The sequence below is a fragment of the Manacus vitellinus genome, unplaced genomic scaffold (assembly GCF_001715985.3).
Source record: "Manacus vitellinus isolate BGI_N305 unplaced genomic scaffold, ASM171598v3 scaffold_30_pilon, whole genome shotgun sequence".
Lineage (NCBI taxonomy): Eukaryota > Metazoa > Chordata > Aves > Passeriformes > Pipridae > Manacus > Manacus vitellinus.
The window spans coordinates 6,441,900-6,457,452 of NW_021940291.1; the positions used below are offsets into that span (position 1 = coordinate 6,441,900).

At 36.7% G+C, this 15,553-nt stretch overlaps 1 protein-coding gene across 5 annotated transcripts in view; it reads right to left on the reverse strand.

The window, feature by feature from the left end:
- The window catches only part of SBF2 (SET binding factor 2), a 256,935-nt gene that overhangs the window by 117,985 nt on the left and 123,397 nt on the right, over positions 1–15,553 (reverse strand). For all 5 annotated transcript variants that reach the window (XM_029961044.1, XM_029961046.1, XM_029961045.1 and 2 more), the window contains exon 6: positions 14,652–14,757. In XM_029961044.1, coding sequence (XP_029816904.1) covers positions 14,652–14,757 — 106 coding nt within the window. The remainder of the gene's footprint in view (positions 1–14,651; positions 14,758–15,553) is intronic.

Below are 15,553 nucleotides of genomic sequence, written 5' to 3' on the forward strand. Positions count from 1 at the left end.
TCACTCCCCCCAAGTTCAACAGTATCCACTGTGTTCTGCCTACCCTGTGTCAAGCAGATGATCATCATGAAAACCCTAAATTACACAGGTGCAAGGAAGCAGGGATTAAGCACAGTGTATGATCTACTTAGGAGGACACTCAGTGATGCCTGTCATTTGCATGTTGATATGACTTCATTATTGCTAATTTAATGAAATCCCTCTGCAGACCTACTTAAAGAAGCTGCAAAAGCCCTTTGGATTTCTTGAGCCTTCAAATACAACTCTGCCAATACACAGAGGGAACACGATTACCAACTTTTTCAGAGACAACGATAAAACTAAGGACAATTACTAATAGAAGATTTAGGTAATAAGATTTTCATCCCTGAAAATAAGAAGTGCAGTAACATTTCTTATGCACATTTTAAAGCTACACATATTCAAAGGTAGACTGATTATCTCAAGTTAACTATGACTGCACTAAGTGGATTTTCTCAACAAATTAGAAAAGACAAAGGAAGGTAAAACAGACATATAATTGTTTCATATACAGAAAGTATTCACATGGCAGGGAGGTAAATGCCAAATTTACATGAAAGCAGTAAGTTGAATTACACAAACATAACCTGCATCACCAGTTAAAGCCTTGTTGCTGACTGCATGTCTGGCCCATGTCTGTCTGACAGGTTAGGTTTGACAGGTGCTACAAAAAATAGATTTAGTTACTTTATTTTCAATGTTGGGTTTGTATTTTTTCCTTTTTTTTTTTTTTTTTACTGAACACACATCAAAACCACACTCCAGAAAAGAATAAATGCCTAAAGAATGTCAAAGTAGGTTTGCACAAAAAATATGCTGTTAAGGGGAAGATAATCTTCTCTTATGCAAAGAGGGTGGCAAGCAATACTTCTCAATATTGAATTGTTAACTATGAGGTTAAACCAGAAGTTTTTGTTCTCTTTCTGTCTGTCTGCATATGTATGCAGGTGTTAACATTTCAGTAACAGCCTACTCTGTTGAAATATGATTTTTGATTTCACATCTCATCTTCTCCTTAGTTATTAAGTTATCTAGTAAGGTAATTAAAACAGGACACTATTTGTTTTGGATGTTTATCCCATAAATATCTACTATTGAAGCCCTGAGAAAAATACTAAGTAGAGGTAAACAGTAATCCTGTACAAAACTAATATCAGCATACAGAATTTCTGTGTAACCCTCACAGGTCCACACAAACCAAAACTCAATTAAATAATTCTGCAAAAGAATTTTGAGTGGACTGGGATAATGGATACACACCAGTGACTTGAAATGCTGCCCAATTTCCCTGAGGAGAGGTGGAAGAGTGCTACGTATTTCCATATTTCATATTTCCTTCTTTTATTCTTTAGAACTGCCCTTTCAAGAAACATGAATTTATTGTTTGTACCAAGTATTTTGTGAAACCTTTTCTACCACATACATCAAGAGATATGTTGGGGAAAAAAAGCACATGTTATAAAAAAATATTTATAGTGGTTTGATTAGCCAAAATTATCTATCTTTATTCTAAAATTGTAATTTGTTAAATTATTTGCAACTCCTGATGTATTTAAGTAATCAAAAATAGATAGAGCAATTTTCCAGCTCTCCAAATTGATTCATATATGGTAAACTGTCCGAAAGTTAAGGAGGATTTCTGTTCAGTCATCAACAGACATTTTAAAGTTCAGAAGTTTAAACTTCAAAAGAAGCACTAAAAGCTTTTGAACACCCCACTTTGCTTTTAAAACTTCATGTCAGAAATCAGGAAAAACATCACAACAAAGAAATATTAACTTCTCTGACCACAGATTCAAAGCTGTGGTAGGATGAATAAGAAAGCAAAGTCATAGCCATGACTTTTTAGAGACTACTGGAAACGATTCTGCACAAAAGCTAATTGGCAAAGTATGCATGGTGATGTGTGCTGGCACATCAGAGAGCCTGATCTGGACACCCTAATCTTTATTTACTCATAGGCACTATGTGAAAAATCAGAATTTCTGAAAATACAAAAGCATATGTTATATGTATGGAATCAGTATATTTAGCTTTTACCAACCCATGAAGTGTATGAAACACTTAGTGACTTTTTACTTTGATGAATATTTTTTTCATCTTCACAGCTACATAAAACAGTCTCAGGTGATCTGCAATGACTAATTTCAGTTTAATATTTATGTACATAAAATATTTATGTACATAAAATTTCAAAAGCAAGTATTTCACCCATAGGTAAGAATAAGGAAGAACAGATAGGTAAAATTATGGGTAGCTGCAATATGAAAAAGAATTGTATAACACATGGGAAAGACTGTCATGTGTTATGGATTGTAAGATATTCTTAGTAGAAATTCTGCAAATTAAATCCTGATGGAGTAAATGGATACTCGTAATTTGACTGGATGCATTCAAAGCAGAAAAATGTCCTTTAACAAAACAACGTCCGGCAAGGGTAATACCATTAGGATCCTTAGAAAGACAATATCTAAGAATGAGGAGAGTGTTGTCATTCTTGAACTGTACACAGGAAAAATGGTCAAGGACACACAAGGAACTACAAACATACCTGTTTCCTGCCAAAGGACTACAAAGTCTTTCTCAAGGAACTCATAGCCACTGAAGCATTACATTAACGGAACCAAATAAATGCAAAGACAACGAGAACGGACGTGGTTGATCAGGATATTCTGTTAGAGCCGCCTTCAGCTACTGCTGGCTGATATTCATGGAGCATAAAAGGACAAATATTCCATTGAGGAAACTGTGAAACACTATAAACATCAAAAATTTTTAAAATCACTTTATTTTCTTCAAAGATCACGCTCGGATTCTCTGCAAAACACATTCAGCAATCTTTAAAAATTCTTTCTTTCTGAAATTGTCTCATTCTCCTGACTCCCTGAGATAGTGATACTTCAGCTCAAACTAAAGAGCAATGCTTTAAACATGATTTTACAAGAACAAATATATAGAAGTAAATGCCTACAGAACTGTTTTTCTCTTCTTCTCACCACAAGCATTAATACTAAAGTTTTGAAAATTATAGTTTTGCAAGCTCTTATGATTTAACAGCTACCAAGTTTGCTTTAGAATAGTGAGAAGTTATCCCAGCATTCATACCAGCAAAAGTAGGAAGAAAAGCAATATGTTCCCAGTAGGACCTTTTTCAGTATTTTCTATAAGCAGAGGTAAGCTTCTTTGGCTTTTTGAAATTTCCTTGTTTATTTATTAGACATTTGCTTTTTGGAGTTTACATTTTGCTCATCTCTGGAAAACAGTAATTTGTTTACACTCTTCTGAGAGGTGTTTTCTGAAGTCCTGCTGCAAATAGAAAATTACTCTCTTCTCAAATATCTCAAAACAAATTTTCACTTAATAGTTGAAATAAATTTCACCAAACTGTTATAGAGTAAACAGCAGTCTATAATTTTATTATTTTTCCACTTATTTGAAATGTTTCCTTTAAAAAACCAGCTCATTAACTATAGCACTTTATCAAATACACAGCTTCAAGTTTATTTACTTGTCAGATAACTTTTCTTTCTCAGATTTATAATTTGCTTAAAATAAACTACTGCACATTTTGTCTCATTAAAAGAGTATTACAAGTTCGGACTGGATAAAAAGTAAGTGAGCATCTTATGTCACATGCCTTGTTTTTCTGCACAACAGTGAATGCTGCAAGAAATATTGGACACTGCCTTGAACCCTTTTCAGGATCCTGCCTACTGACAGCTGCCACCACAGCACCAGCACTACAGGGGTTGCTCACACAGTTCTCCGGGTACCCACACATGACAAGCAAACAAAAAACTGAGCAGCACCTCCTGAAGGGATAGTTTTGACATTACCTGACTGGAATCTGCTCTAATGGCTGTCACTGAAAGAGATGATCTTATCCCACCCACACACCACTGTTGCTTTCCTTACACCTGCAGCAAAGCTCACAAGAGTGAGTGAGTTCAGACTGGAAGAGGGATGGATCTGTTCCTGCTGCAACACTTGGTTATTAGAATGATTTAACCGCAGCATCAAACCACAACCTGAGACTGCTGACAGAAAACAGATGTGATTCTCCCTCCTTCCACCCTCCAAATACTTTGTTAACTTGGTGAGATAAAATAGCTCAGCACGGCTGAGTCAAGCACCACTTTGGCACAGGAGATGGGGCAGCACTGTGCAACTGGAATTGGACATTCCAAACAGGACCATCTGCCTGACAGTTCATGCTGCTGGGGAAATGAAGCCTCAGTGACTGTCTACAAAGTGCCACGACTGGGAAATGCAGACCATTCCCTGTACAAAATCCAGTATGACAATATACCTTTATTTCCTACAGCATCTAAAAGAATACTTTCCCTTTGTTCTGCTGTTGCAGCAGTAAGGGCCCATTAGCAGTAAATGCCACATCAAATCCCTTGGTAATCTATTTGTTCTTTGACAAACTACACAAATCTACTTGGAAAGGACTACACAAATCTACTTGGAAAGCTCAAATGGCAAATTCTCTTTTGCTGGGTTATAGAGCTAATTGCAGCTCGCTGCCCAGTGGGATTTTAACTGAAACTACAACATAAGCCAGCAGTATCCACTCATGGAGCACATGATGCCAGGTTCCATTGTCTGGAGACTATACAAATTTATTAAGGTCAAAGACTGATTAGAAGTTTATATACTTCAATAAAACAGTCTTAATTTAATTACACATGCTTCTAAGATCCCAAAAAAGTCATATATGTTCCCATCACATGATACATGAAGTTTCATGGAAAGAGAAGAAATTCAGTGAGTTGGGTAACAAGTTTGAAAACAACCTTGATAGAGGTAAAAAACTTCTGGCTTGTACAGCTGAAATCTCATAACAAACATAAAGATGTGGAAAGGGTACCACATCAATGCTTAGTGCATCTGCCAGTTAAAGGTATTACTGTACTGAAAATGCTGCCTTTGGTCACTTCATATGCTCTGCAGATTAAATTTCTCATTGCTTCGCTGCCCTACATAATGAAATATTAGAACATAAACCACTCTTGCTCTGTGTCAAAGACATCAGGATTTTCTTAGTCAACAAGTATAAGCCAGCTCACGTGCTGACTGTGCAGTGACCCTTCCATAATATCTCCCAGCCATATAAATACACATATATATTTATCAGGAATGTCTTTTCCCATTTATACAGTAATTTGGTGTTGTCATCTGTTGGCATAAAGTACACTACGAGAGACTGAACATTGTATCTCCCCTAAACCAGAATTAAAATAAAGAGAAACTATTATATGACAGAAAACATTCCTCAAAGTGTCAACAAATGCAGCCAAAAGCAAAAATTCTGGTTATTTTAATATATATTGGATTTAGAAATGTGGGACTGAAGGGTCTATAAACAGTGAAAGAGTCCAGCCTTTTGCCATCACAACTGCATCAGACAACCCCAAATTGATCAAGCTTCATCTTAAATGTAGTGATAGTGCTTTCCATTACTAATCAAAACAGAAGGTGTTTCAGAATTTTTCTTGCCCTACATTTAGAAACCATCTTTTAACTTCCAGCCTTAATTGATTCATGACCTTTTTTTATGAGCCTGTTCTTGGTGCTCCCTTTTTTCTGTAACTTATGAATTCTCTCTGAACAATACTGATGTAAAAAGCAGCACATGGTAATGCATATAGTCTATGATACAGAGCAAAATAGAAAGATAAAATAGAGCAGAAAAATCTAACACTGTTCAAAACGCAGCCTCTAAAAGCCAATATCATCTATAATATGACCAATATTTTAAATATTTCTTTCAGGCTCTAAGTTATTTTGGGATTTAGGTTTTCTAAAGGAAGCTACATTTTTTAAGCAGGAGAACTACTTTAATTTAATTCAGAATAAAAACGTAAAGCATAGCATGTCCTACGAGTATAGTGAATTTAAAAATTAGCTACCACAAAAATAAGCTAATTTTAGGAACACTATAATTCAGGTTTTTTGCCTTTTGATTTAATAGGTATTTTCTAACAATAATGGGAAAATTTTATTTTCATGTTGTTATATAATCTTATAAAATTTATATGAAATGTATTTGAAAACACTATACAAAGAGTCATTGGTTGTTTTTCCATTAACTAAAAAAGGACAACTCTTACCATAAAAATTTTAACCACAAAAGTAGTAAGTTCTGGCTTCCTATTGGTTTTTGAACATGGTTCAGTATAACATCCACCTATCTTAGGAACTATTTGAGGTGTATCTGAACAAGAATTGGCTGAGCTATATATTCAAAGTGGACTGCTAAAGATGAAGTCATGTGCCAAAATTTTACGTTTACAAACAACTAAAAAGTTAATTAAATTAAAAGTGTGTCCTACTTTTGCCCACAGCCTGAAGAAATACTCAAACTCCCAATATGCTTTAGTTGTTCCACAATCTGTGTCTACAAGACCAACCTGATTTGTCTCTAAAGTGGGCCTTCTTGCAGTATGGAACTGGACCTTTTGACTTTCAGAGATCTGTTTCAGTCCAGTTTATTTAAAGTTCTATACAAGCTCCTTCATCATGGTAAGAACCAAGGAACTCAGGCACATAATCACTGTGAAGGAGCAACTGCCACATCATTCAAGACAACTAGCTTTGTTTTCCCAAAGTGCAAATCACTGCAGATAATCTTGCATAGATCACAACTACCAGCTGCTACTGCTGCAAGTTCACACCTAAATGCCCGGCCTTGTTGTGTATGGGTAACAGGAGAAAAGTCTTGGTTTCATCATTCTTAATAAAAAAAAAAAAGGTAAAGTTTATTTTAAGTTATTAACAATAATACAATCAGAAGTAATTAGAAGCTGAACAAACATTATGATCTGTCACTTACTAATGCTTTTTTATGACTAATTATCCCAATGTTCTAGTTTATTGGAAAAATAAACTAGAAGAAAGTGTCATTCCTCTATCATGCCACTAGCCAACATGTATCCTTTGACTTACAGTCAAGCCAGCACTGCATATGTTGCACTCTACTGTCCTCTGAAACTGAAGAATTATTGAAGTGGTTCCATTCACAGTAGTGAAAGTGAAATACTTTTAATACAATTGGGTTCTTTCTCAAACAACTCTGCGTAGTCCAGAATGCAGTTCCTCTACTTGACATTCTAAAAAGCTAAAAGATCCAACAACAGTGAAAGTTAAAGACTATCAGTGAAGGAGCACCAAGGTAGTTTATGTTAGCTCAGCAGTAAGAAAGTCATATTCCAGGGTCACTGAAAACAGAGATTGAAACAAAGCACAAGGACAAAACTGCACAATTGCGTTGTGCTCCTGGGGAAGTCAAAATACCTGTGTCCTGCCTGCTGCTGACTATCAGAAATGCAAACTAATGTTCAGATACGAGTATTTTAGAAAACCTCCACCTTTCTTTATCATAAAAGAATAAGGTAAGAACTTATGATGGAAGGCACTTGGAGCAGTGTCTTATGATCTCACATGAGAGTGCTCTTTTCCCAAGCATTCAGGTTCTCTTGTTCTTAGGCTACATATGACATTCAACTAAACACTTCACTCTCTCCCCTATACATGATGCAGTTTAACTATAACAGCCTTGCAAACCTGTCACCTTTGACAGCACTGCTAATATTGCTCTCTTTTGGTATATCTGTGTCTAATAATTTGCGACAGCAAGTACAGATTACAAGATCTTCCTCTTCTTTACCAAAGCAAAATACCTCACACTTGAACTTCCCTTCTGTCTAATGATTTTGAGGTCTGACTCAGTACAGTGATTCTTTGTAGTTAGGACTGAAACGAAAGATTACAGATCATCTCCACCAGATCACTTCTCTGCATTCTCCACAGGTCAGCAGTTACTGAACTGTGGTATGTTTAGCATCTTGGTACATAAACAATTGTACTCCAGGAGCTCAGATCTTAATATCTGAGGCAGGGTGTTGGGAAAAAGTAAAAAGTCAGAAAGGTTGTTAACAGATGAAGCCAGCTTTATTGCAGAATCCTGAAATTCTGACCAGAGTGCCTGTTTTAAGACTAAGAAAATCTTAAAATCTTGATTTCTTCCTCAGGATCAAACTACAGCAGGAAGAAGTGGTGCAGAACTATATCTCTTGTAGGATTCGCAAAGCTTGATTTTTACCATCAAAGGGATCAAAACTTACTGTGAAGAACTAATACCAAAATGTCAACTCAAGACTTTTAGAACATAAGCAGAGAAAACTGAAGAACCACCAGCTGCCAGGGATCAGCACTGGCATACTGCTCCATAACAGAAAGCAAAGCAGGTGCCAAGTAAGGAACAAGGTGGGAAGGGGCAGTGCCCTCACCAAAAAGTGGTGGAGTCCCACGGTACCCAGAGAAGATGAGTTGGGTAGGTCTGTTGACAGCAGCAAGGTTCAGCCAAAAGTTGAGATAGCCAGACAAAGCCACAGTGATGAGGAAGGTCTGAGGGCAAGCCAGGAAGTCAAGTTGGAATGGCAAGGTGAGGACCAGGTCCAGCGAAGGCAGCCAGGTCAGTCACGGTGGTCACCAGGCAGGTCCACGGTGACGAAGAAGAGCTGAGACCAAGCCAGGATGTCCAGTCCATGGGTGAGGATCCGGGTGTGTTGCCTGGCGCAAGTATTGCTGCAACCTGGCTTGAGCAAGGACCAAGGGCATGGCCTGAGCTAAAGTACAGCCCCCTGCATTTCCCATCCCTCACGCAGCTCTTTCCTCAAGAGCCTGAGCCAAGGTCCCACAGCTGTGCCACATCAGGGCTGACCTTGAGCACAGGCAGCTCATCACGGCAAGGAGGGGCTTGGGGGGCTGGCCAGGTGCTCAGGGCCCTGACATGAGCTTTCAAAGGAAATACTTGTAAGAACCAAGGACAGAGCCCGCTAAACTATCAGCCTATTTCATGTCTTCTGAGAGCAGAACATATGCTGAATGATATTGGCACAACTACAGAACCATTTTTAAAAGTGTAGGTTTCAGCTAGTTAACCAAAACTATGAAGTCTATCAGTTTAAAATCCCTCTACACAAACAAATATCTACTTCCAGACAGAGCTGGAGCAGTGTACTTTTAATAAAAAAATAATTAAAATAATGCTGCTGTAATTAAGACCTTTCCCCCAAACAAATTTTTGAACACAAAGCAATTTTAGTAAATTTATTATATGAAAAAAAAAAAACCAACCAAAACCCTCCATCAATTCTTCATTAGTTTCTAACAAATCTGAGAAATGAGAATTTCTTTTACTTCTGTACACTTTGATACACAATCCCAAAAAATTACAAACGGGTATGATAGTTAATATATGATCCTATCCTTACGTTTTGACTGGATTTATCACCACAGAGCAGTAACGGGTTTTGGCTCCATCACTCTTTAAACCAATAAAAATCATCACTGTCAGTGTCACCCCATGGAAATATGTGGAAAACGATTCACTTCTATAAGCTTGTTCTATTTGCTTTGCTTGTTGATTAATTATTTAATTTTAAGCAGCTCTCTATGGTGTCAGAGAAGTATCTGCTCTGATGCAAAAGGAAAGGCAAGAATATGCAAGCAGGGAGAAAGATAACACTCCAAACTTCTCAAGTCTCAAGTCATAGTGCTGAAATTTGGAATTGAATAGTCACATTAAACTACCACTACACTAATAGTGGAGTGGAGCATTTTAAAGTGTTTGTATTGAAGTACTTCCCTTCTTAGCAACTCTGCCATCATCAAAAACATTTGCCCTAGTATTTATATTTTGTGCAACTTTATTAATCTTTAGAAGTTTAATCAATCAATCACTTTTGATATCTGGAATTACATATATTTAATGACAGAGTAGTCTTCAACTATACTATATTATTTTTGAAGTAATTGTTTTTAGAGGTTTCATATACACACACAATTTCTAGTTACAAATATTTAAAGACACACAAAAAGGTTGAAGGATAACGATGTTTAGCACTTTAAGTTACATCATAGTTTGGACAAATCAAAGACAAGTTTGCCAAGCAATCTGGCTCAACCTGGCATTATCATTCATCTTCATGCAATTCCATCTATTGAATCTCTGTTCTGCACAGCCCTGGATTCCAAAAGACCCTTACCTTGTGTCTTCATCCAGAAGATTCAAAGTAGAATTTACTTCAAAGTTTCATTTTTGCCACTCCAAATATTACTTTATTTTTAACATAAAGTCAGAGTTCTATTGAAGATACTTGAGTGGTGAATTTAAAATATGAGGAGGAAGACAAGCACAGACAAACTGAACAGAACAGAGGAAATAAGGGGATAGGAAAACAGTCCTGATATGAGACTAAACAAGAAGGAAAAGAAGGAAAACCCTTTTGTCTTTGATTAAGTGTTTGGAAAGGAGAGAGAAACATTAATTCTTCTGGAAAATAAATTTTCATATTTGTTCTGCTCAGTTTAGCAGTGTGAATTATGCTACTAGTCCTTGAAACGTGCAAAACTTAAAAGTGCTGGTTAAACCTCAGGTTTGCTCTGCTGCTTAGGTCCCTGATATAATTTTTGTCTTGGGTTCTTTGGAAAAAACCTGCCTCTTGGGGAGATGGAGGTGTATGTCTCAGATTCAAATGACTGAATGCGTCAGTGCTGAATTACCAAATGGAGAAGGCAAATAGGGTTGGAGCTTGGAGAAAAGAGCTTAAGGCAGAAGTCCAGAAATGTACTGTGAATACAGTGATAGAGAAATATAACCTAAATCTCCTTTGAGCCTGAAGAAAGCTCCTGCATTTGAAGCTTCTATAGATACCTGCCATCTTTCTAACAGACAAGAAGAGTATTGGAAGTCTTCTATCTACCACAGATAATTTTTAAAAGTAACTTTATAATTCCTGGTTTTCCATCTAATCCTTTGTTGATTAAATAATTTCTAGTGATCCAGTTAAAGGCCTGGCTTTTGTCACATTATTCCTATATATTACCTTTTTTTAATGAAAAGAAAAAAAAGAATGTATGATTTAAAATGTCAAACACTGCTGTTCCTTATTATCAAGCTTAAAACCTTTGGGGATGTTTTTCCCAACTGTAGTTTAACGCCTAAATAAAAATAAGGTCTGTTTCCAGATCTGCTGTGGACAGGGAGGGTCATCTGCTGACACGGTATTATCCTGCCAAGCAGAAAAAGCATGATGAGAATACTATTGCACAATATTTCTCAAAATAAATGTTGACATTACTTTTGTATCTATTCATAGTGATAAATTTTGTCTTGCTGCCCATCTTTCTCAAAGAAAGAGCTATTTTTAAAAAGGTGATTTATGCAGTTCACAAATATTTTTCTAGCTACCCTTCACTTTTCTATTAGTAATTTAGATAGGACTAAGTGACTTGTACCAGAAGAGAAATAACTGAACGTGTTGTTACTTGACAAAAGGTCTAGTCAATATTTGTGTCCTATCTGATGGGATAACAGCTGTCACTGAAGTTATAAACACCATACTGGACAATAGGAATAGAATGTTTATGCCCAGGTTGTAGAGACAAATACACATTAAGCTCTTGTTCAAACGGGACAAGAGAAGTAGAGTGAGTGTGAATATTGTTACAAAAAGCACAAAAACTTCTGACAATTTCAACTATGATCTCCAGCAGAAAAGATCAGGCCTTATCTTAGGTTCATCAAAGGGATGAACTAATAGGTTCTACCACATTCTTCCAGACTCACTGTCTTTAACTCTTCCTAAGACTACAGAAAAAGTGAGAATTTATTTAAAATGCTCTGTTCATATTTCCTGGTCCTCTTTTTATATTCAACAACCATTGTAAACGGACATATGCAGCTGTATCAACAACTTATTTTTTTTAGTAAATCCAAACAGAAATTTAGCATTAACAAGCCTTGGCACTAAGAACACAATGACAGCTCACCACCTACATGGGAAAGGAACTTTGTGTTATTCTGTAAAGTGTGGTACACTATGGAAACACAAACATTTTCTAATCTGTGTCCTTAGAGATACAAGGCAATTCTACCATTGTACTATATCCCCAGATACTTAGATATATCAGCTGGGAACGGAGGCACATTTGGGGGGAAAAAAAAATCAAACTCCCCAAAACCCAAAGAAATGAAAAAAACAGTGGTCAAAAATAGGAAGTGGGAAAAGTAGCCTTCCGCAAAGCATTCAAGTAGCTGCTTTAAAAAAAAATTTACCTGCAAACTTACTTGCCTATTCTTTAACCAGGATCAGGCCCATTCCCAAACAACTACTACCATCCTTGTCACACCAAAGAATAGGGAGACACAGAAACACCATCTACACAAGGCCACCAGACAAGCTCTTCCTCATCGTTCTTATAGTCTTGTAAAAGAGAAAATTCTGCCACAACAGAAAAGAAGGGGTACTGAGATAATTTTTTTTTTCCATGAACTTGCATTATCCCCTTCAAAGAAACAGGATGTAAGCCTATAAGCTTGTCTTTGGGAAGATTTGCCAAGTTTTATAACCACATACTTTCTTCAGTCTCTCTCTTCTTCAGGCCAGTTGAAGCATCACTAACCAGAAGAGTGAGCAACGAGCACGTTTTCCTTCCGTACCTCCCTTTCTCTCCCCCTCCTTCTGCTGATCTTCATATCCTTCTGTGCACTGTGACTGCAAAGGGCCTCTGATAGGCGTGGGCTTACTGACTCATACTTCTCACAAGCCACCAAAAAGCAAGAAAGACGGAACTCCAAACATTTACTGGAAGTCGGCGAAAAAAGGCAGAAGAGCAGCAAAACCACAGAAACCAGACAGCAAAAAGGCTAAAGGAGTATAGAAAAAGAAAGATGAGATGGTAGATAAAGAGTAAATCAGGGGTATAGGTACTGGAAAGTGTATATGAGCTAATAAGGAATGACACAAATTCAAAATATAAAGGTAAAGGATCTTTGATTGGTAGCACAACACTCTAGGAGTTTTGGTTACAGGACTCTCCAAACTCTTCAGTACTCTGCTACAGTAGATTTAGGGAGTTACATGACATCCATCTGCATGTATTAACCCATTAATAAAATGTGGTTAATAATATTAACTTAAACCCTATGAGTGTGAAAGAAATTTTAAATTCTCATATGAAAGTTTTACAATTCATTTTTATACACAATGACAGGAATTTCAAAAAACTTACCTTGCAAAAAACGCTCTTTCTAAGAAACCATGAGGAAGAGATGGCCCTCCCTCAGTTTTCTCTTCCACATATTTACATTCCACTCCATCTTGCATAAATCTGATGCTTACAATTTTCAGATTATTTGCCTTTGTTGCCTTCCTGAGACTGATACAGTGACAAAATGCTACAATCACAACTTACCATACAAAAGCCAAGTGCCACAAGACAGGGCAGTTAACCTACCTAAGCACTAGCTGAGAGCCTCACTTTCTTTGACATTTTTGGAACTGTGAATTTATAGCAACTTTCATCTACAACTGCCTAAAACAAACTGCCTCAACTTAGTTATTACATACCATATTTACCAAACAAAACATACTGTACATACGGTACCTCACACCACATTCTGTGTCTTCAGAAAAGGGGGAAAGTTGTTGGGCCTACCCACATTTAAAACATTGCCTGCAATCTGATCAGAGTAATCCTAATGAATCTTTACATGATAAGTCAACTAAAAACCTCAGGGACTGTGTTGAAGCTAAGTAACATCTATACGCCATGTTAGCCATATTTTTTTAATTTAAACTACTATCAGCAAAATTATAACATTCCTCTTGGAATAATATTCTTCTTGGAAAGATACAATTAAATATTCTTAGTAGTAGATGGCCTTGGGCTCATCAGATCTGAGACTGCTTTCTGTGACATAAACTTCTACTGTTCTTCACTACTCTTTTTCTGGTTTCTATTCATTCTTACTGTCCATTTATGAAAAGAATGGATGACCAAAACATATTCTGAGGCCATTTGATTACTTGAGATTAAACATGAGATCCACAGGTTCAGAAAAGATTATTAATTGTGCCCTTATCCATGGCTGCTACAAGTTCATGCTTCCAAGTCACTTTACAAACCAATGGAATGAAGACTAACAGAGCATTAAAATTTAATGAATTTAATGACAGACAGGAGATTAGTATTGAGGTACCCAGGCAACAGTGACACAACATTGTAATTGTGATGAACAAGTAAGCATTTGATGAGGATTGTGTTAGATCATCTTCTTGAAAGATAAGGAATAAGAGAGAACAACAGAAGTATATGAATTCCACATAGTTACCCAAACCTGTACATGGTGTCCTTTCCACTAACCTTTTCAGTCACACCAGCTTCATCACCAACCTCCTTGGTTTTCTTTGGAGTTTGTACAGTACTTTACATTAATGTTTTTGCAATTAAATAGAGGCCAGGTTCACTTCTGTTCCCAGTACATTTGCAGACATTAGATGGTGGGGTTGGACTAAACGGCTAAAGGTCCCTTCCAACCCAAACTATTCCACGATTCTTTAATACTGGAGATAACTTACCACAGGCAGGATGTACAAAAAGGTTCTATGAATGTCTCATTAAGGGATAAAAGCCCTATTAGTCATTTTTTCATTCAAAAGAAATTAATATTTACCATGTAGCTTTCTTGGCACATGATTAGAACTGAATTAGAACAGAAAATACCTCATTCTGTAATTTAAAAAAATATATTTTTTTCAAAGCAGACCTAGACATACCCAGTTGCTGAAAGAGAAGAGCCACACTGGTGCCTGTAACAGGAAGGCTATCATGTAGAGGAGTCTGTATCAGTTGTCGGTCCCCAGCTCCCAAAGAAAACAATTTCTGTAGAAACAATTTTTTAAAAAATTTAATTTAATTTATATAGAAAAAACAAGCTGTCATCATACAGATAAGTGATTAATACTGCAAAAATTATCTGTTTTGTACACAGAAATTTAAAGTCCATACGAATAATTGAATTGACAAAAAGAGATCTGAAATATAACTTGAAGACAGTGATATGTCTCCTTGAATGTATAACATCATGGTGTTTCCCTTGCATTTACACTGAATTAGTCAAATAGTTATGGCTTTGAGGGCAGTTAATAGCACATTTCTAATAACACAAAAGGTTTAAAACCCATTTAAATCAGAAAAATGTATATTATTACTAACTGACTGAATTTCTTTGCTATCTGCTGTCTGGATCCATGTACTAACTATGAACATATTTGTGATATGTGGGTATTGAAGAGGGCAGTTTTGCTATTCCTGTGTTCCTGCTCTGCACATTAAAATAGAATTAAAACCTCAGTTACCTTTCCAGAACAAGAACATATCTCCCTTGAGGGAGGCAGGAAATGGGAGTGAAAGGAATGCACTGGTGTATCACATCCCAAACAGCATTGTAATTGCAAAATAACCTTGCTTTCCTCTGGGTAAATCCACATGACAGTCAAGCAGTGAGTGATTTCAAGCAGTTACCTCTAAGCAGTAACTCCCATGGGCTGGGAGGCATTTCTGTACAAGCACTAAGTGGGGTACATCCCCACTCTGTGTGGCAGCAAAGATGTTGAATGTATGAAGGCAGCAAGCTCTAGTTGCTGCACAGCAGGTATTTGAAACCAAAATGCTCCCC